We start from the raw sequence: 23916 nt of genomic DNA, 5'->3' as shown, positions 1-23916 counted from the left end.
ATTATCTGCTGAGATTGGAGCTGGGAGAGTGGGCTGTTGAGCTTTGAGTTTGGAATTTGAAGCCCTAGGCCCTCTGGCTGATGTAGCTAGCTTTGATCATCTGTACCCAGGGGCCCTCCACAGCAGCCGAAACTGGGGAGAGACACCTAGGGCTCCAAATTTAAGGAGGCACTGGCTCTTAAATGCTGACCCTGCACTTGTATCACCCTGAGAGTGAGCACTCCCTTAAATTTGGGCCACTTCCATAGTCTTACCTAGTCTCAGCCCTGCTCCCTTGAACTTGCCTAGCTCTAAGACAGACAAGCCTCTTTAAGACAAGGCTCTTTTATCCCTTAGTTCCCTCCAAGCCATGTCTGGCTTTCCTGTCACTTTGGAAAAGTTTCCTGAAATAGGCTCAGGGTTGCATCTCTTTTGAACAGTGTGGTAGGTGGTGGTATTTCCTACAAATAGATTTTAATAAAGAATAAGGGACCTCCTCATCACCACCTTCCCCAATGAGCTGTGAGTCTGGCATTTCTGGAGCTTTCCAGATGGCACTAGTGGTAAAGAACTCACCTGCCAATGCAGGACACACAAGAGACCTGGGTTCAATCACTGGGTCCGGAAGATCCTCTGGAGAAGGGCACGGCAACCAACTCCAGAATTCTTGCCTGGAGAATCCTATGGACAGAGGAGCCTGGTGGGCTACAATCCAAAGGGTCCCAAAGAGTCGGACACAACTGAAGAGACAGCATGCGCACACCCCGCCAGAACACTCCCCAGTGAGACGTGAGTCTGGCATTTTTGGGCCAGTAAGCAGCTCTCTCAGATTTCCAGTCTGTGGAAGCACTTGGGGGGTCTCTCTTTGAACCAGTAACCGCTTCTTGGAACTTTGGGCTGTGCGTCTGTGTTTTGTGGATCTTCCCAGGGTGCATGACATGAGGGTGTGGAAAAGGGAGCCTTTTTTCCTAGAACAGAAGATGCATGGAGAAGAGGCAGCCAGAAGGCAATTCCAAATTACAGATTTTCTAGGGGGCTCTTGATTTAAAGTAATCAGTTCTCCGGTTCCCAAATCTGCTGGCTGGATCGCTTTTCACAATTTTGTTTTTTCAAAGGTTACTGGCCTGGATGGGGCAAGGTTGTGGGGGAGAGAGCAGAGAGAGGAGACGCTAACCCTGGAGCCAGGAAATATCCTCCCCTGACAAAGCCTGCCTCCTGCTCTTCCCTTCCCCCCAGCCTACCTTTCTCCATTGTCTAATGTCCTGGGGTGGGTCTGACACCTCTTTGACCAGCACAGCATTAGGATGCTGAGGGTTGGCAAGTTGGCTCTGGGCGGCTCTCATCTCTGCCCCAGCTGGGATTGGAAGGACGAGGAGGGGTACCAGGAGAGACGGACAGAGGGGACAGGACTTAGCTGAGAGAAGTAGGATGGGCAGGGGGCCCAGAGAGTGCTCTGAATGGATGGATTTGTGATTGGCATTGACCCAAAGCGGTGGAGGTTGAGGGAAGAGTGGAAAGGGAAGGGGGCTGACTGAGTCTGGTGTGATGGGCCTGGACCAGGGGCTGACCCAATGGAGATGGAGAGGGATGAGGCTGGGTCTGGGAAAGACTGACCCAATGGAGATGGAGAGGGATGAGGCTGGGTCTGGGAAAGACTGACTCAAAGGGACGGAGCCAAGGGAGGGGTGAACGGTTGGGGATGGGGGAGAGAACCGTCAACCTTGTAAGAGGATTGGGAAGGCAAATTAGAGGGGGAGGCGCTGGCCAGCGGAGAACATCCGAGCCCTCGCCCCTGGCTGGGGGCACAGAGGGAGGGGGCCGTGTCCATATAAGGCAGGTCAGCGGCCCGGGTATCTCGGAGAACGCGGGCAGCCCGCCGCATTCCCATGACTGGGCGCAGCGACATGGAGCCGCCCGCAGCTTTCTCGGGCTTTCCGGCCCCGCCCTCGGTCGCGCCGTCGGGGCCGCCGCCGTCGCCGCTCCCCGGAGCCGAGCCCGGGCCGGAGCCCGAGGAGGCGGCGGCGGGCCGCGGGGAGCCGGAGCCCGCGCCTGCGCCCGGGCCGGGCCGGCGGCGGCGGCGGCCCCTGCAGCGCGGGAAGCCGCCCTACTCATACATCGCGCTCATCGCCATGGCGCTGGCGCACGCCCCGGGCCGCCGCCTCACGCTGGCCGCCATCTACCGCTTCATCACCGAGCGCTTCGCCTTCTACCGCGACAGCCCGCGCAAGTGGCAGAACAGCATCCGCCACAACCTCACGCTCAACGACTGCTTCGTCAAGGTGCCCCGCGAGCCGGGCAACCCGGGCAAGGGCAACTACTGGACGCTCGACCCGGCGGCCGCCGACATGTTCGACAACGGCAGCTTCCTGCGGCGCCGCAAGCGCTTCAAACGCGCTGAGCTGCCCGTGCTCCCGGCCCCGCCGCCAGCCGCCGGCCCGCCGCCCTTCCCCTACGCGCCCTACGCGCCCGGCCCCGGGCCCGCGCTGCTCGCGCCGCCGCCCCCAGCCGGCCCCGGCTCCGCGCCTCCCGCGCGCCTCTTCAGCGTCGACAGCCTGGTGAGCCTGCCGCCCGAGCTGGCGGGGCTGGGCACCCCCGAGCCGCCCTGCTGCGCGGCGCCCGACGCCGCCTTCTCGCCCTGCACCGCCTCCCCGCCGCTCTACTCACCGCCGCCCGACCGCCTGGGGCTGCCCGCGACGCGCCCCGGCCCCGGCCCGCTGCCAGCCGAGCCGCTGCTGGCCTTGGCAGGGCCGGGAACAGCGCTCGGCCCCCTCGGCCCGGGGGAGACTTACCTGCGGCCGCCGGGCTACGCGCCTGGGTTGGAGCGCTACCTGTGAGCCCCCTTCCCATCGGCGGGGGGCGGCCCGGGCCCCTCTTCCCCAGGAAGGGGCGCTGCCTGGGAGCCCTAGTCTCTGTCCCCGTGCCTTAGAGCGCACCTCGGAGCTCCCCAGCTCTGCCTCGTGGACTTGAGCACACCTGTTTCACCCGCCGCTGTCCCTCATCCCTGGGGAACCTCGCACCATCTCTCCACTGGACTTAACTCCCCATCCCCCATTCAGAATTGTAAGGCCCGCATTTCTTCTCCCTCCACTGTGAGCCCTCATCTGGGCACGCCCCCGACCTCTGCACTGTTTTGGGTCCCATGTCTGAGGATCTGGAGAACCACCTGTGAGGCCCCACCTCGAATTTCTGGTGAATTTCAAGCCTTTGGAAGTCAGACCTTCGATCTCAAACCACCTCCCAACTGGTCTTTAACCTCCCCTGGGTGTTTTGTTTTGTTTTGTTTTAATAACACATTAGAGGCCAGACTCCTAGGTCTGTGACTCCCTGGCTGCTGTCCCTTCATTCCCCCCACAAGCTTGTCCCCCACTCCCACTTACTTGTCCGCTCTATTTCCTACTGAGAGAGCACACCCCTTTGACACAGACTGGAACCTGGCTGAGCTCCTCCAGACCCCAGGACAGCTCTTCATTTCTGAGACAAGTAACACCTTGACTTCAGGAGGAGTTAGTGGGCTGCCCCATCATCTGAAAAACTTGAGACTTACTAGATTATTATTATTTTTAATTAAAACTAGTTTAATTAAAAAGAAGAAACTTTCCTCTGGGCTTGGTGTGCTGGCTGGTGACTTGGGGGAGTGGTCTGGGGAGACAGTAGGGGAATTCTGTTCAGGATCTTGGGTTGCCGCATAGGGTGAGCCCCTTGTGAGTTACCAGGCAAAAGTTCATGAAGTAGGATTAGGATGTGATTCAGCCATAGCTGTGCTCATAGTAGGCCTGATGAAATGCCATCCATCACCTGCTGCAGAAGCTGGTAGAGATGGGGCATGCAGGTGAGTATATTTGACCAGTGGGTTTGTCTGCTGTGTGGGATTAGTCCTAGCTCCCATAAATAAGGGAGCAATGACTACTCCTCCAAAAAGCACTCACAGAATGTGCCAAGCACTGGGAATATAATCACTAAACTAATGGGCAAGATCCATGCTTTGAGCTTATGAATTAGTGAGGAAGAGACATTATCAATCAGTTCTCGGAGAAATGAGACAAGTACCGTACAGCCTTCCACTCAAACTGTGGTCCAGGTACCTAAGAGCTTGGTAGAAATGCAGAATCTTAACTCAGACCCACTGAATCATCGGTTTCCACAATTTAACAAAATTCCAGGGTGATTAGCATGCACAGTATTCTGGAGTAAAGGAACCCTGCCAAGGCTGGGGCTCAGTTTAAAAGGCTACTCCCTACTTTAAGGAGTGGGACCAGGCTGCAGAACCATACATGCCCTGCTGAACTTCTGGAGCTGCATTCTGCACCCTATCTTAACTCCCCTGTTGAAATGGGAGCTGGAACAGCAGGGACTTGAGCTGATTCATGAGTGTCCCCAGCACCAAGGACAGGGCAGCACTGAGCATTCAGAAGTTGCAGGAGAGAGAGGGAGTTGGCCTTTGACCCTACCCTGCTTCCCGGTGCAGATCCAAACTCTAAGCATCAGGCTTTTCCCAGCTCCTTTGCCCCAGGGCTCTCAGTCTACTGGGGCCTGAATTAGGTGTGGGGAAGGGCGGGGGAGGGGATCAGTGTGTCTGAGCCCAGGGTGAACGTGATTTGCATGTTGGACGTGCCTGATACAAGAGTTTAAAGCTCTTGGGGCAGCGATGGAGGGTGAGCACAGAGTAAGCAGCTCATAGAGGAGAAAGGTTCAAGAAATCCGAGAAGGCAGGGAAGGCCCTCTTTGGGGATAGGGCAGTAGGTATGCAGAGTCTGGTATGAAATGCTCTGGACAGACCCTGCTCCCTCAGCTATTAACCCCTTTGGGCAAGTCAGATTTAATTTGCCTGATGCATAACAGCCCTTCACTTAATATTTGATGACTGACTGAATGAATGAATCCCTAGCGTCTAATATTGTGCCTGACTTACTGAATAATGATTGGGTTGACAGTACTTTGGCACCTTCTTACCCATTCTCACTTGCCGTCCTCGCACTAATCTGCAATAGAGCTGAAAGACGTGGAGGTGGAGACTAAGTCCCCATTGGTCCAATGAGAAAATCGCCCCTCCCTGCAGCCAAACAGGTAGGGAAGATCCCACCCTCAGTTCTCTAAGGAGTAGAGCACCGCGGAGATCAAAATGCATACTTGCTTCTGCTCCAAATGGTGTTACAGTCCTCCTGCCTCACAGAACTTCATGATAAAGTCCTTCCAAATCCAAGAAATTTCCATAGACAGGAAGAAGAGGATCCTTCTTACTTGGCTGAAGTCGGGAAGTGCTTCTTGAATTCTGAATTCAAATCTTGTTTGCCATACAAGTCTCTGTCCCTGGGATCTTGAAATAGTGGGGACGAGATGAGAAATGTCTGAATGGAAACACCAGAAAGGTAAATACTGAATTAGAAAGTCAGAAAGATTTTATTTTAAAAATGCTTCTTTAATTTTCCTTTTTCAACATCAGGGAGGGCTGTGTGCCAGACCTTACGCTGGGCTCTGAGACCAGTAAGGACACAAACATGAGAGTGTTTATGCCCTTACAGAGTTCATTGTCTGGAAAGAGTTCGTGTCATAGAGCACCCTAAGAATTTTGACACTTTGGGAGGTGTTGAAAAAACAAAGCAAAAGCCCTAATTCAATTCTGTCTTTATAGCACCAAACACTGTTTTTTCTAGAAGTGAGATTTCAATATTATTTCCTCTACCCTCTTTTTAGAGCAAATAATTTGAATAATCTTCAGAAATGTTAAGCAAATACTTATTCCTTCATTCTTATAGAAAACTTGATATCATCTTTACTCTGAAGATACATTTTTAACACTTGAGTTTTGTTTTTATTAAATTGAAACAATCATATAACCTAGCAAGTCAAATAGCAATCAAAGACCTTAGGACCTGTGCTTTGTTTCTTAGAAGCATCTATTTTCAGTTCATATTTGTCTCTTTTGGATCTGCTTTCCTATTTCCATGCTTATACTATTCTCTCTTAAAACAGAAATGATTAACTTCCTATTATGATAGATGATCATTTACCTCTAAATCTCTATCTCTTCCCAACTCCACCTGAAATTACCAACGTTTGGTTAAATTAGCTTCTAGGATTTACATTACTTCTTCTTGTCTAGTCACTAAGTTGTGTCATAGCCTATCAGGTTCCACTGTCCATGAGATTCTCCAGGCAAGAATACTGGATTGGGTTGTCATTTCCTTCTTCGGGGTATCTTCCCAACCCAGGGACTGAACCCGCATCTCCTGCATTAGCAGGCAAATCCTTTACCACTGAGTCAACAAGGAAGCCCTTTTACACGACTATTGCCATATAAATTTTGTTCTCCAATAAGTTGCTAGTGTACCATGACTACTCTTCCTTTTTTTTTTTCTTTTGGTGCAACTTTGAATTTTCCTGGAGTTATTGCCTCATTTTTGTTTTCATTTGCTTAGCTTTATACCTGTGGCTAAATCTTCCCATATCTTCCAATAGCATAGTTTTTCATGAATCAAACTTATCAGGAAATCTGTCATCGCTTTTGGTCACGTTTTTCCTTTCCCGGGGGCATCTCTCCCAGAGCCTTCTGTCCTCCAGCTTCAGACCGGGCTGATTGTGCTCCATGTCTGCTGCCCAGATGAGGCCCTGAAATTCCCCTTTACTGTTTGCCTTGGAATTCCCTCCATCTCTATCCTCTGTTGGATCCTGTGCTCCTGGGATTCCAATGTTCCCTTTTGGTTTATTTCTTTGTTTCAGTCGAGGTCAATTTGGGGGAAAATTTTGCATTATCTGAAATTAAGATGATTATTTTAGCATGAGAAGCTAAGTGTGCCCTTTGACAATTAAATGTTTGTGTCAAAGCTGTGTTCTGTAGACTTTATTTACGGGTGGTTGAGAACAAGGGGAATGGGAGACTGTTTCTTGGGTTCAGTACACACTTCCCGCCTACCCTACCTATCTACTGGGAAACTTGGGAGGCTCAGTGTTATAGAAATGAAGGATGCTTGTTTGGGTAGGAGAGTTAAGCTAGGGGAACGGTTCTGAGTTCCTTATAGGAATAAGGAGTTACTCATAGGTGAGCTGAGAGGGGTTGCTTCCTGACTTAGGGGGATTTGGAGCCCCCGGAAAGAATGACTTTGGGCCCTCAATGGTGCTGAGCTGCTTAGAGAGCCTGTGGGATTCAGCTCAAGAAAGTGGCCACTGTCACCCTGGCAGGTAGAAAATTGAGTACCTAGGAAAGTGACATCTTTGGCAAGGACACTGGCCAGCATGTCAGTAGAGAAGCTCCTTCAGGTAATCTTCAGGGTTGTGCTTCACCTGGGAAGGCAGAGGGAAAAATGGGCCACATGAGAACCCTCTACTGCTAGGGACTGGCTTGGCTGGTTTTAAGCCCATGGGAAATACCTAGAAGTATGAGGTAGGGGCGGAGAAGGCAACGGCACCCCACTCCAGGACTCTTGCCTGGAAAATCCCATGGACGGAGGAGCCTGGTGGGCTTCAGTCCATGGGGTCGCTAAGAGTCGGACACGACCGAGCGACTTCACTTTCACTTTTCACTTTCATGCATTGGAGAAGGAAATGGCAACCCACTCCAGTGTTCTTGCCTGGAGAATCCCAGGGATGGGGGAGCCTGGTGGGCTGCCGTCTGTGGGGTTGCACAGAGTCGGACATGACTGAAGCGACGTAGCAGCAGCAGCAGCATGAGGTAGGGGGAGGATTTTGCAGGATACAGGAGGCTAAAGTGGTCTCCTCCTAAAGGAATAAAGCTCTGTGGGCCCCCAGAATTGATTTTAATGTTTTATTATAATGTCATTTAGTACAAGCAGGTGTAAATTCCTCAGACTTGTATCTCTTATATAACTGTAAAACAAAGTATTTTAATAAATGAAATTCAAACAGAGCTACAAAAAAAAATTCAAATTCATTACATTAATCAAATGTAAAAAAAGACATTGTTTTGTTGAAATGAAACACTTGTAGCGTGAATGTGACTGTGACGGCCCACTGTAGGTCTCTGGGTTTGGTGTGCCTTGAGCCGTGTGATGGCTAAATCCATCCATTATTTTTTTTTCTTCTGAATGAAGTGCAAGCATTCCTTCATGTAGCAGGCCATGTCACCAACAGGCCCAAACACTGCATTTATTTATCAAGCCTATATCATTTTTTACCTTATCTCAAGATTAAAGAACTCCTTGATAATAAATGCAAATGAAGACTCTAAATACCAAGTTTCGGATACCAATGATATCAGGAGGTCATTTAAGTGATCCACAATATGCTTAAATGAATGTGTTTAAGATTACTGTTGAAACAAAAACATAATATTAAAAAATGTTCATAAATTTGTGATTGTATAAGAATATGTTCTTGGACCAGATTTTGAAACAAGCACTTGAAGATTTAAGTCGTTTATCTAAGTAACTCTAAAATTAGAGGAAAACTATAGTTACAGACTATAAAATCATAAAGGTCAGAATAGTACATATTAAAATCCATACAATGCAGTCAAAGGAAAAGTCTGAAAGGAAATTTCATAGCCCGAAATATGCTGTTAGAGGGGAACTGGGGTGGGGTGGGGAAACCAATTAAAAGGCTACTGCAGTATCCAGGCAGGAAAGGATGGTGGCTTGGTGGCAGTAATGGCGGTGGTAGAGAAAAGTAGTACAAAGGTATAGAAACAAGCAGCCATTGGCTAGAACCATCCTATTCCATGGAGGTTACACACTTTCCCATTTAATCACAGCTTCATGCCCATTCCCTGATAGCTCAGCTGGTAAAGAATCTGCCTGCCCCATAGGGGACCCTGTTCGATTCCTGGGTTGGGAAGATCCCCTGGAGAAGGGAAAGGCTACCCACTCCAGTATTCTAGCCTGGAGAATTCCATGGACTGTACAGTCCATGGGGTCACAAAGAGTTGGACACAACTGAGTGACTTTCACTTCACATGCCCACTCTGAAACTTTGAGGGTCAAGGGCATTTGACTAGTAGACAATCTGGTTTCATTTGACTAATTTAAGGAGTAACTAATCTTAATAGGGGCTTCCCTGGTGGCTCTGTGGTTAAAAAAAATCCACCTGCCTAGCAGGAGATGTGGGTTTGACCTGTGGGTTGGGATGATCTCCTGAAGAAGGAAATAGCAACCTACTCCAGTATTCTTGCCTGGGAAAGGACAAGGGAGCCTGGCAGGCTCAAAAAAAGTTGGACACAGCTTAGCGACTAAAACAAACAACAGACGTATTAGTACAGGAGAAAGCAGAAAACGTTGCCAGAGACCATTCCCCCACTGCTCCCACCAGAAAACACTCAGGCTAGCCAGTACTACCAGTGAGTTCTTCCAAATCATTAAGGAACCTACTTTTCTAGTTATATAAATTGTTCCAGAACACAAGAAGAATGGAAGTCATCCAATTCTATCTACTTCATGATGTTATCAAAAACTGATAAGCAGTGAACATGCAAACTATAGCCATTCTCACATACGAAAGAAGCAGCAGAGTTCCTTAGTGAAATATCACCAAATTAAAGCCAGTAGTGTATTATAAAAATGCACGATCAAGCAAATACAGTTTATTCCAGGAATGCAGGACGGCATTATTAGAATTCTTTACCATCTGAGCCACCAGGGAAGCCTGTTGGAATTCTTAGCTCCACTTAATAGATGATGAAATTGAGGCTCATAAAGGTTAAGTGACTTACCCAGGTCAAGCTGCAAAGTGACAGACTCAGAACTGGACTCCAGGTCCCCCTGACTCCAAAGTCATTCTCTTCCTCTGAGAGAGGCCAGTGGAGATGGAAACTTGGATGGAAAGCCCCAGACACCAGTAAAATTCCTCAGCTCATCCCAATATCTGTGTCCCCTCAACTCACACCCACAGTGCTGATATTGAAAGCTACTTTCCCAAGCCAAGTGACAGGTTCCGGTTTCCTTTTTCTTTCAGTTTGCCCCTTCCTCCCTCTTGGACGCTTCCTTCTCTCCCCTGGTCTCGCTCATTAACTTTGTGGAGACAAAAGCGCCACCTATTGGCCACCTTGTATGCACCTGATTTGAGCAGCTAATCTGTAGAAGAAAGCTAGGATCCATTTGGATGCCAACTGGGGCTGAGGGTGGCTTCAGATCTCTGAAAGGCACTTGCTCATGAGCAGCCCACAGATTTGTTTTAGAAGAGAAAAACGGGCTGCAGTTTCTACCTCCCCCAGGAAGTCCTCCCAGATCTTCCATTCTCCCCTATTCTTGGCAGCTGCCCTTTTCTATTTAACAAAAGGACTTTTAGTGACTGTGGTCAGAATTTCACCTACTCAGACCTCACTGCCCTCCTCCCCAGGGGCCTTCCCAAAGATGTTCTGGTCTCTAGATTTGGGAAGGCTGGGCACTTGCCACCTCCACCCTGGGTGGGTCTATGTCCTGGGCATCAATCTGTGCAGGGTGATCACTCCTTCTCCCTTCCAGCCCCCAAACCCTGGGCATCACTGGCAGGTGTAGGGACCTCCAGGCCTCCTGCCAGACACTGCCATCTGCCCGTCCGGCCCTCCCCGTTCAGACCCCAATCATGACTCTCTTCTTCTGATCATAAATCACGTTTTAAGATCTGCTCCTCTCTGGCCTTTGATTTCTCATTTCCTTGCCTCTACTCATCCAAATCTGAGTAGCCCCAGCCTTGTGGGAGGAAGTGGACAAGGGAAGATCAAGCAGAGCCCTTTGTGAGAGGCAAGCATGTGATGATGAGAGCCGAACTCCTGGCTGAAACCAAGTCCCTCCACAGCCGGGGAACCTCAGGTCATCCCAGACTCATGACATCAGCTCATGCGGCAGACGGCACCATGCCAGACTGACCTGGGCTGGGAAGAGCAAGAACCTGGGTAAGGTCAGGCTCTACAGAAACATGATAATTATTATTGCTGTGAATGTCAATTGCTCACATTTGGAGTTATAGACAGGGCACAATACTGTAGTTAAGAGCCCTGATTCTGGATCCAGACTGCCCAGAAGAGAAGATGCGCTTCTCACATGTCGGATAAGGAAATTGAGGATGGGAGTTCAGAGGTGTATCTGAGGTGACACAGGAAGGGAGGGGAAGGTCTGGGAGTAGATCCCAGGCCTCAGGTACAACTGCTCCTCTCCAGTCTCATGAACAACCAGGGGAGGTACATTCTCTTGGCAGGTTGGAGCAGGCATGCTCAAAAATGTCAAGGTTGAAGAGGAGAGCAAGAAGCCTCACCAAGACCTCTTGACTCCTGCTGCTGCTGCTGCTGCTGTGTCTTGACTCCTAGTTGGCTCTAACTGGAGTACTAAGTTTCATAAATCCCTGAGAGGTAGTGCCAGGAAATTTCCTTGGTCTCTGTGTCCAACCTAGCTACCTGGATACTTTACAAATGAGAAAACTGAGGCTTAGAGTGATTATTTGTCTGAGACCAGTAAGTGGTGACAGCATAATTAAAACTCAGCTCTAAGAACTGTACTCTTTCTGCTGTACCTGGATGGCTTTAAGATTCCTGCCCAGTGATTATCCAGCCTCTACTTATGCATTTCCAGTGATGGGGAGCTCACTACCATCAAAGTAGCAGATCGAATCTCTGAAGGACAGCCATGATGGAATTTCTCCCTTCTATGGAGTCACGGAAATTGAGTCTCTTTATAACCTTCAGATCCCCTTTTGCCTTGGTCTTTGTGTTCCAGGTCAGCCCTTCAGAGATCTGGAGATGGCGGCTATGTTAACCCTGAGTCTTTTATTCTCCAGGCTAACACCTCCCAAACCAGGTTTCATGTCTTTGAGACATTCCCCCATCCCTCCCTGTATTAATTAGGGTTAAGTTCAACTATGAGCAACTGATTCCCTCCTCCCCAACCTTACATACCAAAGAAAATTCCACAACAGTGGCTTAACCAAGATTGAAGTTTATTTCTTTTTCACATAAAAGTCTGTGCAGGCAGTTCAGAATGGCATGGCACCTCAATGGTCTCAGGAACCCAGGATCCTTCTCTGCTGTGGTGCTGCTGCTTGTGAAAAATTTGACTCAACCTACTAAGCAGAAAGGGGAATATCTTTAGAATATCTGTGAAGCCTAAGGGTTCTAGTTTCAGGCAGAGGAGGAGGACTCAACATTGTCACTAAGCTCTGGCTCCTTGGGGTGTTTTCATCTGTGGATGGACTTTGATATTAAACAGCACCCTCCACACGACAGGAAGGATGGTTGCTGGCAGCTAGACCTGCGTGCTCATCTTCTGATCCAAAAGGAGAACCCCCAAGAGTTCCATGTCCATGTATCCCAGAGCCCAGAGTCTTTATATCCTGGCATCTCAGAGTTCATGTATTGAATCTCGTAGAAGGAGTGATTAGCTTGACTTAGGTCCCACCTAGGCCTATCACCTTGGGCTTGCAATGCTGTGTTTGATCCAGCCAGGTTGCCTGTCTGCTCCTGGAGGCAAGTGTGAGGAGGAAAGAGACTGAACAGCCCCATCAGGAGCACCACATGGAATACAGGAGATCTTACCCAACAGAGAGGTGGGACATCTCAAAACTGAACATATTCAGCTCACCATGCTAAGAAGATTGAATTTTGTCTCATAGGCAATGGAGAGTCCCTAGGAGATTCTGGCAAAGTGTGGCTGGTTTGATTGATCAGAACCATTTTAAAGGAAAGAAACTGAGGTAGAGAGCATGAGAGAGAAATCCAATGGCTTCAGGGACCAGGGAAAAACTCCCCCTGATGGGGATACACATTCTCCTTCCTTCAGGGAAGGGGACTGATGGGGGAGAAACAATGTCGTAAGAGAACACATATCTCTAGTGATGGTGTAAGCTAGATACAACTTTGTCTAGAGTCCCAGAGTGAGAAGTGTGTCATATGATTCATTCATTTATTCATTCATATATCCACATATCTAACATTATCTGAGTATCTGTGTTGGATTTTATGCCTGGCAGGAGGTAGTGTTTAATAATGATGATGATGGTGATAAGAAATAGTTGTTGAGCTTCTCTGAAAGTTTCAGGCACTGGGCTAAGTGCCTTATTTCATTTAATTCCCACAACTATTCAATGAGGTAGGTACAATTATTATTGCTATTTTGTAGAGGAGGAAAGATGAGGATGAAGACAATGTAATTTCTGTTCTCAAGGAGTACACAGTCTAATGAGGGCAACAGACTAGAAAACAAATTGTGACGAGAGGGAATTAGCATTTTGGAAACAGAGGCAGGAGCTCTGCACAGCCTGGCCAGCGTGGGGTGTTATGGGGAGGGGAAGCAACTCAGAAATCTTGACATTTGAAATGGATGGATTAGGAGGAGTGAGCTGTGTGCAAGGTGAAGATGTGAGAAAGGGCAAATCAGTGCCAAAGCTGGAGATGAGGCTGGACAAGCAGGCAGGGATCAGGCTGCCTGGTAGCCTTTGCAGAGAAGCACATGATGTCCAGAAGGAGAGCATCCCTGAGGAGGCCTCAGGCTGCCAGGCAGGTATCACAAGAGCCTCCTACAAATTATATGCCAATCACCCTCCCAGCTTCTCCCTTAACCTTCTAACTGCAAGCACCAGAAGGCCTTCTCTGGCTGACCTCAGATCTCAGCAGCACCCTCTGGGTATTTATTACCAGCCCCTTTCTCCCTTTCCAGGTTAGAGGAGAGGGTGGTATTTGCCTGAATTGAAGTGTTTTCAGCCTCCAACAGACCTGCCTGCTGATGTAAGGACGCTTGGCCAACCCCTGAAATTTGGAGCCCTTCAAAGTAGCTTGATCTGGGCTGGAGTCAGGGGAAAGAAGAGTTTGATCTTCCAGGGCAACTTTGCCCTCCCTGCCCTCCTTACTGCCCCATCCTGGAACAGGCCTGGAACAGCCCCCCGCCCCAACCCCCACCTCTACACACGTACACACAAGTTCCTTCTGGCATTTCCTGTTCCTATTCAGGTGAAATGGAGAGGGCTCTGGGCTGGGACCTGGGATCTAGTTCCACTTTTGCTGTGTGACCTTGGGCAAGTCAGCCCTCTTTCTGACTTGGAAATGGGTCTCAATTTCCTCATCTAAGAAACGAACTTTGAAATCGACAATCCAATTTTGGGATACATGATTTCATTCTTTATTTACTGATGGTGAAGGGGGAGGAAGGAAAACAGCACATTCAGCATGGAATGCAAAGGGTGGGTGGAGTGGATGGACTAATGACCCTTTCTTTGGAGAAAGATTAGTTGCCTAGTGCGGTAGAGCGCTAGAGTCGAGGGTTTCAGGCTTTAGGTTCTTGGGAGATCGGAGCAGGAAGAGGGAAAGATGAGTTGGGCTCTCAAGAAGGCAGGATTTGAGCCAGGATGTGAAGCTTGGGTACAAGCTGTGAAAGGAAACAAGCATGTGCAAAGAGGAGTCCAGAGGTTATAAGCTTCTGAATGATTTTGCCAACAGGGGTGGGGAAGGCCGCTTTGATCCCAGACCTGGTCGTCCAGTCCCTGCCTCGTTGTGTGTCTGCGCGGCTCCTCCAGAGGTCGCTGTTTCCCTGAAATCCGTCCCCAGCTCGAGCGCGGCAGAGCCGGGACTCTGGCTGGTCCCCTATAGCTTGGCTTCCGCGGCTCCACAGCAGCTCCAAAGGACTCAGGTCCAGCAATATTTACTCGCCCCGGCTAGGACTTACGGCATGATCAGTGACCCTGCCTGGGGCTCCGAAAGGCTAAACGTGACGGCGCGTGTGCGCGTCCGTGCGTATAGGGTAGGGGATCTCATTCGGACGGCTCCGCACCCGCCCCTCCCTCTCCACCCGTTTGGGGCTGCGGAAAGCCGTCCGGTTCCCGCGGCACTGCGGTCCTCGCCAGCCGCGAGGACTTCATAGGAAGGAGGTGGCCGCTGCAATCCTCCTGGCTCTCCGCACGAGGCCGCTGGCCCCTCCTCTCCTCGCCACGGTGCAAGCCCCCTGCCCAGGCTCGCACCCTCACATCCTCTTTCCCTGGAGGGTCACGCCGAGGCCCGGAGTGGGTCTGCAGCTCGAGACCAGGTCGCACCCCTTCGGGCCCCGAGGTGGAGCTGTGGACCAGGCTGGCGATCGTTCCAGGGCTGTCCCCGGCCCAGATGTGCGGTCGGGAAGGGGAGAACTCGGCACCGGCGCCGGTCTCCCCGGCCCAGATGTGCGGTCGGGAAGGGGAGAACTCGGCACCGGCGCCGGCCTCTCAGAGACGTACTTGAGCACACAAAGCCACTGTCGCCCGGAGGAGCAGACACACGCACGCGGACCCAGGACGCACTCCGCAAGGCACTCTGACCTGATGCCCAGGCCTCCACACACCTGGAAGCGTCTCCAACTCCCCAGGCCCTGCGGCATATCTCCCAAGTGTGTGCGGCTGGTCCTTCCTGGTCGCTGCGAAGCCGGCTTTTCTGATCCGGCGGCTGGTCTGGGACCCGCGCTGTTTTTTCACCCTCTCCAGAGCCCGCAACCCTCTTCCCGCGAACGAATCGGAGTGCACAGGCTCCGCGGCGCCCAGGGCTGGGTCCAGAGGGTGCTCCCGCGAGCCCCCATCACGCAGCCGGGGGACGGTGGCCGTGCACAATGGAAGGAGCGAAAGTCGTTTCCTCCTAGAGGCCGAGGATTCCCAAGGTGTGGGGGACCGCAGAGGCACCGACCCCTGAGCCGGTGCAGAGCTAGCTAGCCTGGGAGTGAAAGAGCTCATGCCGCCCGAGGCCCTGCCACTTCTGGGCTCGCAGAGAGGCCGGCCTCTCCCTGAACTCCTGTGTGTGTGGAGCCCCGCCGCCTGCAGCTCGCCCCTGCAGGTCACACGATCTGGAGTCTCCCGCCTCCCACTAAGGGCCAAGACAGCCGACCGCCTTTGAGCAGGCGATGATCTGGAGGAGAAAGGGGAGATGGACCCGCTGCAGCCCAACCGCCGTCTTGCTCCAGAGCTGCGGCCCCAGGGAGGGACCAAAAGAGCGGGTGGCTGCGCGGTAGCTTGGCTAGGTGTGTGAGTAAAATCAGAGAAGCGTGCAAGCGTGGGGTCCCCTGCCTGGCTCAGGCGGCGCTTTGCAGCGGGTCTGCATGGAGGGGCGGACCTCCGTGCTCACAGCACGCCAACCGTGGGAAGGCCGCGGGAGAGCTCTGCGCCGCTCCTGGCCGGTTTCGTGATGACAATTATATTCTCACAATCATCCGAATCTCTCCTTCCCCTCTAGCCGAGAAGAGCACGTCTACAGGGGCCAGAAGAAGGGCAGGGAGGAGCCATAAGGGGAGGGACGCTATTGATAGCTGCACAGCGCAACAAACAAGCAACAACCTCCTGTCGGTGCTCCGAACATTTCCGAGTAGAAAATTCCCTGGATCAGCGCCCGCCACCCCCGCCCCGACGCTTTCTCTCAATCCTTTCTGGGCTGCTCGAGAAAGGTGGCTAAATAATGAGATGGAGGAAAGAGGCTGAGAACTACCAGTGACACTGTAACCAAGACCCACACAATCTGTCGCCTCCCGCTTCTTGGAGGCTGCAGGCATGGGTGCTGAAAGCCTAGACTTTTGTCAGCACCCAGGTTTTCGAGGCGAGGAGTGACAGACACACCCAAGGACGCACACACGACCCACAGACGTCGAAGACGCAGAGCCTGCAGGCAGGAAAAGCTGGAGAGAAGGGCAGGAAACGAAACGAATCCCGAATATTGGGTCGCCATTCTCCCAGCCCCAGGGCGCCTATTCCTGGCATTGTTCAAAACAAATTTGGCCAGAGCTTTGGGAGGAGTGAGAAGCTCCCAGAAACATCTCCCCAGGCAAGCGTTGAGCTTGGGTCAGGTGTTAAGAAGCGTTATTTGAATAAATAGAGGAGTTCTAGTCTGGGAGCCTGGACACCTGGGCCCAACCCAACGGAGGGGCCCTTCAAAAAGCCTAGCAAGTCACATGATCTCCTTGCACTGTTTCCACTCTTATAACTGTGTGTTCTGAAGAATCTGGAGGATTTTTTAAGAATCACCTTGCAAAACAGAGTTGGGGGAGGGGCATGTCTTCTTTCCTTGACCTGAGTCTCAGCAGAATGGAGGGTGAAACAGGGCCAGGCAGAGGTGTGGGCTGGTGGCTGCAGCTGCTCTGTAGAGAGGTAAAGTCTTGACTGGAGCCTGAAACGCCTCAGTCAGTTTTACCCTGAACTTGGGCAGGGGGCTGGAGTGAGGGGAACCAGGAGAGAGTTCTGGCAAAGAAAGAAGCTACTGATTCATATTTGCCATTTTAGAAATAAGGACATTTAGAAAGTGAGATGGAGAAGGATGTTGCAGCTGTTGTTTTTCCATTTACTTAGACATTACCAGAGCTCAGCTGGGTTGGAGCTGCTGTGTATGTGGTGGATGGTATGGGGTGTCTGTGAGTGTCAGTGAGAGGTCCCTGTAGTAATGAGCAAGCTTGAAGATTGCATAGGTTTGCCAGATAAAATAAACCTGGTAAATCTAGCAACCCTGGGTATGTGAGTTCATCTGGACTCATGCAAATACTTGTCCCCAAGGCCTTTATTTGCTTCCTGGGGGGCCACAACACCTATGAAATTCTGATTCCAGGGCCACTAGTCTCTGTCCAATTTCTTGATTATGGTTTGAGGACTGGAGCACTTCTCTTTTCCCAAGGACAGTCTTTGTTGCGGACCCAGCACACTAGGTGGTTCCCCTTGGTCTGAAGTCCCAGATGGGGGTGACTGGCAGACTTGCTCTCACAGGATATGAGCAGCCAGAGCTGCCTTCCACTCTCTTCTGCTCTTAGCTGAATCACTGGGGAGGATGGAGAACTCTTATCATGAGGATTCCATGACAAGGGTTGCACCCAGCCATGCTTTTTCACGTTGTAGGAGACTGAGTCCCACTGCCCCCGGGGCGTCTGTTGTCCCACCTGTGGAATACACTAGAACGGAGACTGCTGTTGGGTGAAAGATTTCATCCACTCTCACATGACCCTGCTGAGATATAGCCTGCAGGGTGGATAAATCCCTTCTACTCTGCCCCCAGTACTATCTACAGAAAACCTAGTTCAGTAGGGTCACTGGAAAGGACTATTAATAGATAGCAGCCGTGTAACCCAGCCCAGGGCTAGAAGGGGGTATGGGATCCGGATGGGAGACTACACTGCTCCAAACCCCTTTCTCCCCAGGAGTCTGCAAAGTGCCTTCAAGATCCTCCTTTGTATCTAGCCTAGAGTGATGTGGCTTTTACATATTAGTCAGGAGGTGGATGTTGTTAACCTCATTTTTACAGAGGAAGAAACACAAAATACAAAGAGCAGGTAAGGAGTGAAGCCAGCACTGGGATCCCAGCAGGCTGGCTCCAGGGTCTTTGCTCTTAACTACTGTTTAGAGCAGGAAACTGAGGCGGCGGTAGGGGTGGAGAATCACTAGCTGACAGTCCTACAGTCTGAGACAGCTGAGCGCAGCTGGGCTCGCGGCCTGCATGCCTGAGCTTTGACCACTGTGGGGCGCTGTCGGGGCAGCAGCCGGTCCACGGCTCTGTACTTGGTCACGTCCAGTGCCCATCTCCCCTGTCACCCCCAGGGGCTGAGACGGCCCCAGTCTGAATTGGGAGTTACTGGTTGCTGGAGGGAGGCCAGGAGAGAAGTCCTTACGGTATGGCCAGGAACCCAGCTGATGAGAAAAAGAGCACGGAACCAACACTGTGTGCATAGGATTGTGAAAGCTGAAAGCAACACTGGCTTGCGGTTGAGGTCAGGGTTCATTGACAGAGGTCTCTGTGCTGCCTGTCGGTAGAGCCTCCAATTCCGGCGAGAGAAGGGGGAAGGGAGAAGGAACGTAGGTGGCTCTGTAGTGAGACTGGGTGTGGGAGAAACAGGGAAATTGAGTAAGAGATTCTCAGACCGACGAAGAGAAATCCAGATAAATGCAGGGTTTCCACAGAAAACAGAGGCAGAGATTCACCGAGAGCTAGAGAAACACAGTCACGGAGCTTGAGTGAGACAAACGGGTACCAACACAGAAAAAGATCGGATACAGGCAAACTCAGCGATGGGCCGGTCCGCGCTCTCGAAAGACGAACGAAGCGCCCCAGAAAAGCTTTCGGAAAGCGGGCAACCAGCACGCGACGCGCTCCCTGGGGAGCTACACTGCCCGCACACAGTCCCCCATTTGGAGTCCCGCGGTGTGGCAAGGGGTCCCTTGTGGCGGGGTCCAGGCCTTGGAGGGGAAGACAGGGGTGCAGCCAGAATCGCTCACCTCTCCGAGGCCCGAGGCTCAGAACGCCAGCTTTGCTCCTTGCGATCACTTAAGTGCGTCTCGCCTTGGGCCGGAAGCCGCTCGGGTTCCTTCGGGTCCCGCTCCGGCGGCGTTGGTCCCGGCGTCTCAGGCTCCGCTGGTGCGGCTCCAACTGCGCGTCGGCCTCGGTGGCCCGGGCGCTGCTTTGGGGAGATGACGGATGGGGGACTATCGCTGCTGCTCCCAGCTCCAGCTGGCACCCGCGTGAACCCTTACCATCCAGGGCTGAGCGCACTGAAGGCAGCGGCTCCAGAGAGCGAGCGTTTGCGGGATCTGCGGGCAAGAGGAGGATCTGCCTCCGGCCACCCGAGCAGCGCTCCCGCGGCGGCGGCTGTTTGTTCCCGCCGGGCCCCTCCGCCGAGGCACTCTGCCCGCCCCCGCCAGCCCCACCCCGCTCGGGGAGCTCCGCCCCGGACTCGGCGCTCTTCCGCCTTAAGCTGCCGCCAAGCGGGAGGGACTAATCCCCCGACCTCTCCAGCCCGGGGCGGGGGAGGGGGGGCTGGGGGCCAAGACCGGCAGAGTAAGGGGGGGCGCCTCAGCGCCTTCCGCCCGCGCCCTGGGCGCTGCCCCTGGCTCGGGCTCCCGGGGCAGCGGAGAGACCCGTCGCCAGTAGGATACTCAACGAGAGATGAGAGCGGCAGAGTGAACCACGAGGGGGCGCTGCAGAGCTGGGGGACACCCCTCCCCGCCAGTCCTCAGTCCCCCGCCCCCTCCCCGCCCGCGCGCAAAACACACTCGCCCCAGAGGCAGCGCGGCGGAGCCCGAGCCGCGGCCGGAGCGGAGCCGGAGAGCGGCGGTGGCGGCGGCGGCACCATGACCCTGGGCAGCTGCTGCTGCGAGATCATGTCCTCCGAGAGCTCCCCGGCCGCGCTGTCCGAGGCCGACGCAGATATAGACGTGGTGGGCGGCGGCGGCGGCAGCAGCGGTGGGGGGGAGCTCCCTGCCCGCTCTGGGCCCCGCGCCCCCCGGGACGTGCTCCCCCACGGCCCCGAGCTTCCCCCGGAGGAAGCCGCGGGGGAAGCCGTGGAGGACGAGGAGGAGTCCGGTGGCTGCTCGGACGGCGAGCCCCGCGCTCTAGCGCCCCGAGGGGCGGCGGCCGCAGCGGGAAGCCCCGGGCCAGTCTCGGCGGCGGCCCGGGGCGCGGCGGGGCCCGGGCCAGGACCGCCGTCGGGGGGCGCGGCAACTCGGAGCCCCCTGGTGAAGCCGCCCTACTCGTACATCGCGCTCATCACCATGGCCATCCTGCAGAGCCCCAAGAAGCGCCTAACGCTGAGCGAGATCTGCGAGTTCATCAGCGGCCGCTTCCCTTACTACCGGGAGAAGTTCCCCGCCTGGCAGAACAGCATCCGCCACAACCTCTCGCTCAACGACTGCTTCGTCAAGATCCCCCGCGAGCCGGGCAACCCGGGCAAAGGCAACTACTGGACGCTCGACCCGGAGTCGGCCGACATGTTCGACAACGGCAGCTTCCTGCGGCGCCGCAAGCGCTTCAAGCGGCAGCCGCTGCCGCCGCCGCATCCACACACGCACCCGCACCCCGAGCTGCTGTTGCGCGGCGGGGCTGCAGCGGCGGGGGACCCCGGCGCCTTCCTGCCGGGCTTCGCGGCTTACGGCGCCTATGGCTACGGCTACGGGCTGGCGCTCCCGGCCTACAGCGCTCCCCCGCCGGGCCCAGCCCCGCACCCGCATCCACACCCGCACGCCTTTGCTTTCGCCGCCGCCGCCGCCCCTTGCCAGCTGTCGGTACCCCCGGGCCGTGCCGCGGCGCCTCCACCCGGACCTCCGACGGCCTCGGTGTTCGCGAGCGCAGCCTCGGGTCCGGCCCCTGCGCCTGCTCCGAGCGCAGGGTCGGGCCCGGGCCCCTCGGGCCTGCCAGCCTTCCTGGGCGCGGAGCTTGGCTGTGCCAAAGCCTTCTACCCCGCGTCCCTGAGCCCTCCCGCAGCAGGCACCGCACTCCTGCGCCCAGGCCTCAAGACGGACGCGGGCGGAGGGGGCGCCGGGGCTGGGCAGAGGCCTTCCTTCTCTATAGACCACATTATGGGCCACGGTGGCGGCGGGGGAGCACCCCCGGGCGCCGGCGAGGGCTCCCCGGGGTCGCCGTTCTCGGCGGCGGCGGGTCCTGGGGGTCAGGCCCAGGTCTTGGCCATGCTGACTGCCCCGGCCCTGGCTCCAGTGGCCGGCCACGTTCGCCTCTCGCACCACGGGGACGCTCTCCTGTCCTCAGGGCCCCCGTTTGCCGGCAAAGTCGCAGGCCTCAGTGGCTGCCACTTCTGACCGTGTCGGGATCCGGGCCACTTTGAGCCCGCACTCCTCAGTCTCTCCTGGAGCTCCTGCGGTCCCAGCGGAACTCAGGGAGTCTATTTATGAAGAGTCTCCAGACCTTGGGCCGGCGCCCGTGGTTCCACGCTCGGAATCTCTCCGACAGTTGGGACGAAACGGGCTTCATCGCTCAGGAAGAGGCCCGGGTCTACGCGACGAGGTCGCTAGCCGTGATCCCATTTCACTTTGAGCAGTAAAAGGGGGAGGGGATGTCTTCGCTTTTCCCCAGTCTCTGCGTCTCTCGGCAGCCCCGGAAGAATGTTTTCCCGGAGAGGTGCCTGCCCAGGCCCGGGCAGATACCGCCAGAAACACCAACTGCGCAGAGGGGTCTCCCCTTCTGCTTCTCCCTCACTCCTTCCCCAGCTTTGAGGCCCTGATTGTTCAATATTATAATTTAAAGACATTTATTATCTACTTTGTGCTTAAAAGGAAAATGCAACTCCCCCCCCCTCGCTATTTTCCAAAGCAGTTCGTTCTCTCTCGGAAGCCTACTGCAGTGTCTACACAGGCGAAGGTGAACGGAGAGGTGAAGCGAGGGTCTCCACAATGCCTGGGCAATCCCGAGATCCCACTCCATTGAGGAAAATCCTCCCTCTTTTGCGTCGGGGGCGCTTTGGAAGGAACTTTACCCCTTTCCCTTGGCCGGCTGGGTCCAGCCATCCAGGGCCAGCAGCCCTCTCCGCGGTCTGCTCTGTCCCAGGCCCTGGGATATTTATTGTAGCTAAAGGCAATGAGGTTGGGGTGGGAGAGGAGGGTCTGGGTCAGGGACCGGAGAGGTGGGGGTGGGGTGGGCCAGGGCACATCCTGTGGCAGGGGTCCTGTAACCATGTGTAAATATCTGTATCGCAGGCTGCTATCTGCGTTCTCTGTCCACTGGGTGTGCATTGATTTAGACTTCTGCAATTGGGGAGACTCTGTGAAATCGTCTGATGGTTTGTGTGGAAGAAAAGAAAACCTGTCTCCCCCCACTCCCCATCAGTGTCAATTGAATAAATGTACGTGAACTCCAGCAGTCACCAGCTCTGTCTGCTTGCCTGCACTCCCCATTCCCAGTCTGGGGTCTCACAGACTCCTAGGCAGAGTGAAGTGAGGAAGGGCCCTGATCAGGCCAGGCCGGCAGAGGAGGGCTTGGGTTTGTCAGATACAGGGGACACTGGCCTTGGCCTTCGGCTGTTAATAAGGCCAGGATTCTGGGGTGCCTGTGACCCCTCCAGCACTTTCATTTTCGCTCTGGTCCTCGAAGGTTTCTGCCTGGGGTGTCTGCAGAGAGGTTTTATTTCAAATGTACCTGGGGGATTCTCATCTCTTTTTAGTTCAGACTTAGCATGGCCTGGGCAGATCTGGGTGCCTCAGGCTCATGGACAAATATACCCATTAAGTACAATGTGAGTGAAAGTGTTTACTGATGCATATTCTGTAAGCCTTTCTGTGCTTCTGGACATGGGGGCTTTTATGGAGCTTGTGTTCATGTTTGTCTGGGTTGTCATGTAGCCTTGCTTTTTGTCCTTTATTGGGGGGAGGGTGTCAGATTTATTTCAGGACATCTGTGTTTTTATTTCCGTGTGTATCTGTGACCATGTCTCTGTGTTTTCGATTCTCTGTCACCATCTCTTTCTGTGTCCCTAAGAGGGGAGAGGTCTCTCTCTGGCCATTGTAGGGCATTCTTTGCGTCCCCCCTTGGACACCCCCCCCCCACACACACACACACATGGAATAATCATAGTGAAAGGCCTGAATTGGAAACTGTGAAACCCCTCTCTCCTCCAGCCAGAGAAACTTGAGGGAGGGCAGTATGAACTAAAGGAGAGGATCGGTGAGGCCTCATTCTACTAAGGTAAACTTCCCCAGTCCTTGAGCCTTGCTCAGAACCTACTGCCTGAATGCAAAGCCATTGGGCTGGCTGGAGTCTTCCATGAGCCCTGAGTCTGGACTCCCAGAGGCCAGACTTGGAAGTGTGTTGGATGAGAGGTGCTTGGGGTGAAACAAAGATGGTTACTTAGCTCTTTTCTCTGAACATTCAACTAAGGTCATAGGAGAAAAAAGAGAAATATGGAGGTGCAGTAAGAAGCAGTTCAGCCTTTAGAGAAAATAGACACATGCTGGGGGTGACACGTCTCTTGGGAGACAAGTGACAGAGAAGGAAGAAGGAAAGGTCAGAAATCAAATGTAGTGAGCTTGAGAGGGGCAGACAAGGAAAAAGCCTTACAGGCTGCTTTAGGCAAATCTTGGGCGTCAGAAGCAGTAGGAAAGAAGGAAGAAGTAGAGGAGACAGTACCCTGTATGAAGAGGATCAGAATCACGATCAGGGTGAGAACACACCAGGGTCCAGGAAGACTGGCTGGGACTCCTAAGTCTCTTAACACCTTCCTCTCAGTTAAGGAGAGGGGAGGTTCCAGGCATAGATGTTAAATGCAACCCCTCTGCCAGAGGTGAGGCATCCTCTCCTCCATCTTGTTGAGAGTCTGCGGGAAT

At 53.5% G+C, this 23916-nt stretch overlaps 2 protein-coding genes across 2 annotated transcripts; both read left to right on the top strand.

Moving 5' to 3' along the window:
• Positions 1-1273: 1273 nt before the first annotated feature.
• On the top strand, positions 1274-3578 carry FOXE3 (forkhead box E3). The gene has a single exon (XM_061412059.1). It carries the CDS (start codon positions 1866-1868, stop codon positions 2811-2813), a length of 948 nt encoding a protein of 315 aa, XP_061268043.1. The 5' UTR covers positions 1274-1865; the 3' UTR covers positions 2814-3578.
• A 14789-nt stretch (positions 3579-18367) lies between these two features.
• FOXD2 (forkhead box D2) lies at positions 18368-22453 on the top strand. The gene has a single exon (XM_061412058.1). The coding sequence runs from the start codon at positions 18880-18882 to the stop codon at positions 21397-21399; it is 2520 nt and encodes an 839-aa protein (XP_061268042.1). The 5' UTR covers positions 18368-18879; the 3' UTR covers positions 21400-22453.
• Positions 22454-23916: the final 1463 nt, after the last annotated feature.

The sequence above is a fragment of the Bos javanicus genome, chromosome 3 (genome assembly GCF_032452875.1).
Source record: "Bos javanicus breed banteng chromosome 3, ARS-OSU_banteng_1.0, whole genome shotgun sequence".
Classification (NCBI taxonomy): domain Eukaryota; kingdom Metazoa; phylum Chordata; class Mammalia; order Artiodactyla; family Bovidae; genus Bos; species Bos javanicus.
Note: the sequence above shows the minus strand (reverse complement) of the source record. Positions and strands in the feature narration are given on the sequence as shown.

Excerpts from the sequence above, each read along its gene's own strand:
- FOXE3 (XM_061412059.1), top strand. The coding sequence starts at position 1,866 with ATGACTGGGCGCAGCGACATGGAGCCGCCCGCAGCTTTCTCGGGCTTT.
- FOXD2 (XM_061412058.1), top strand. The coding sequence starts at position 18,880 with ATGGGCCGGTCCGCGCTCTCGAAAGACGAACGAAGCGCCCCAGAAAAG.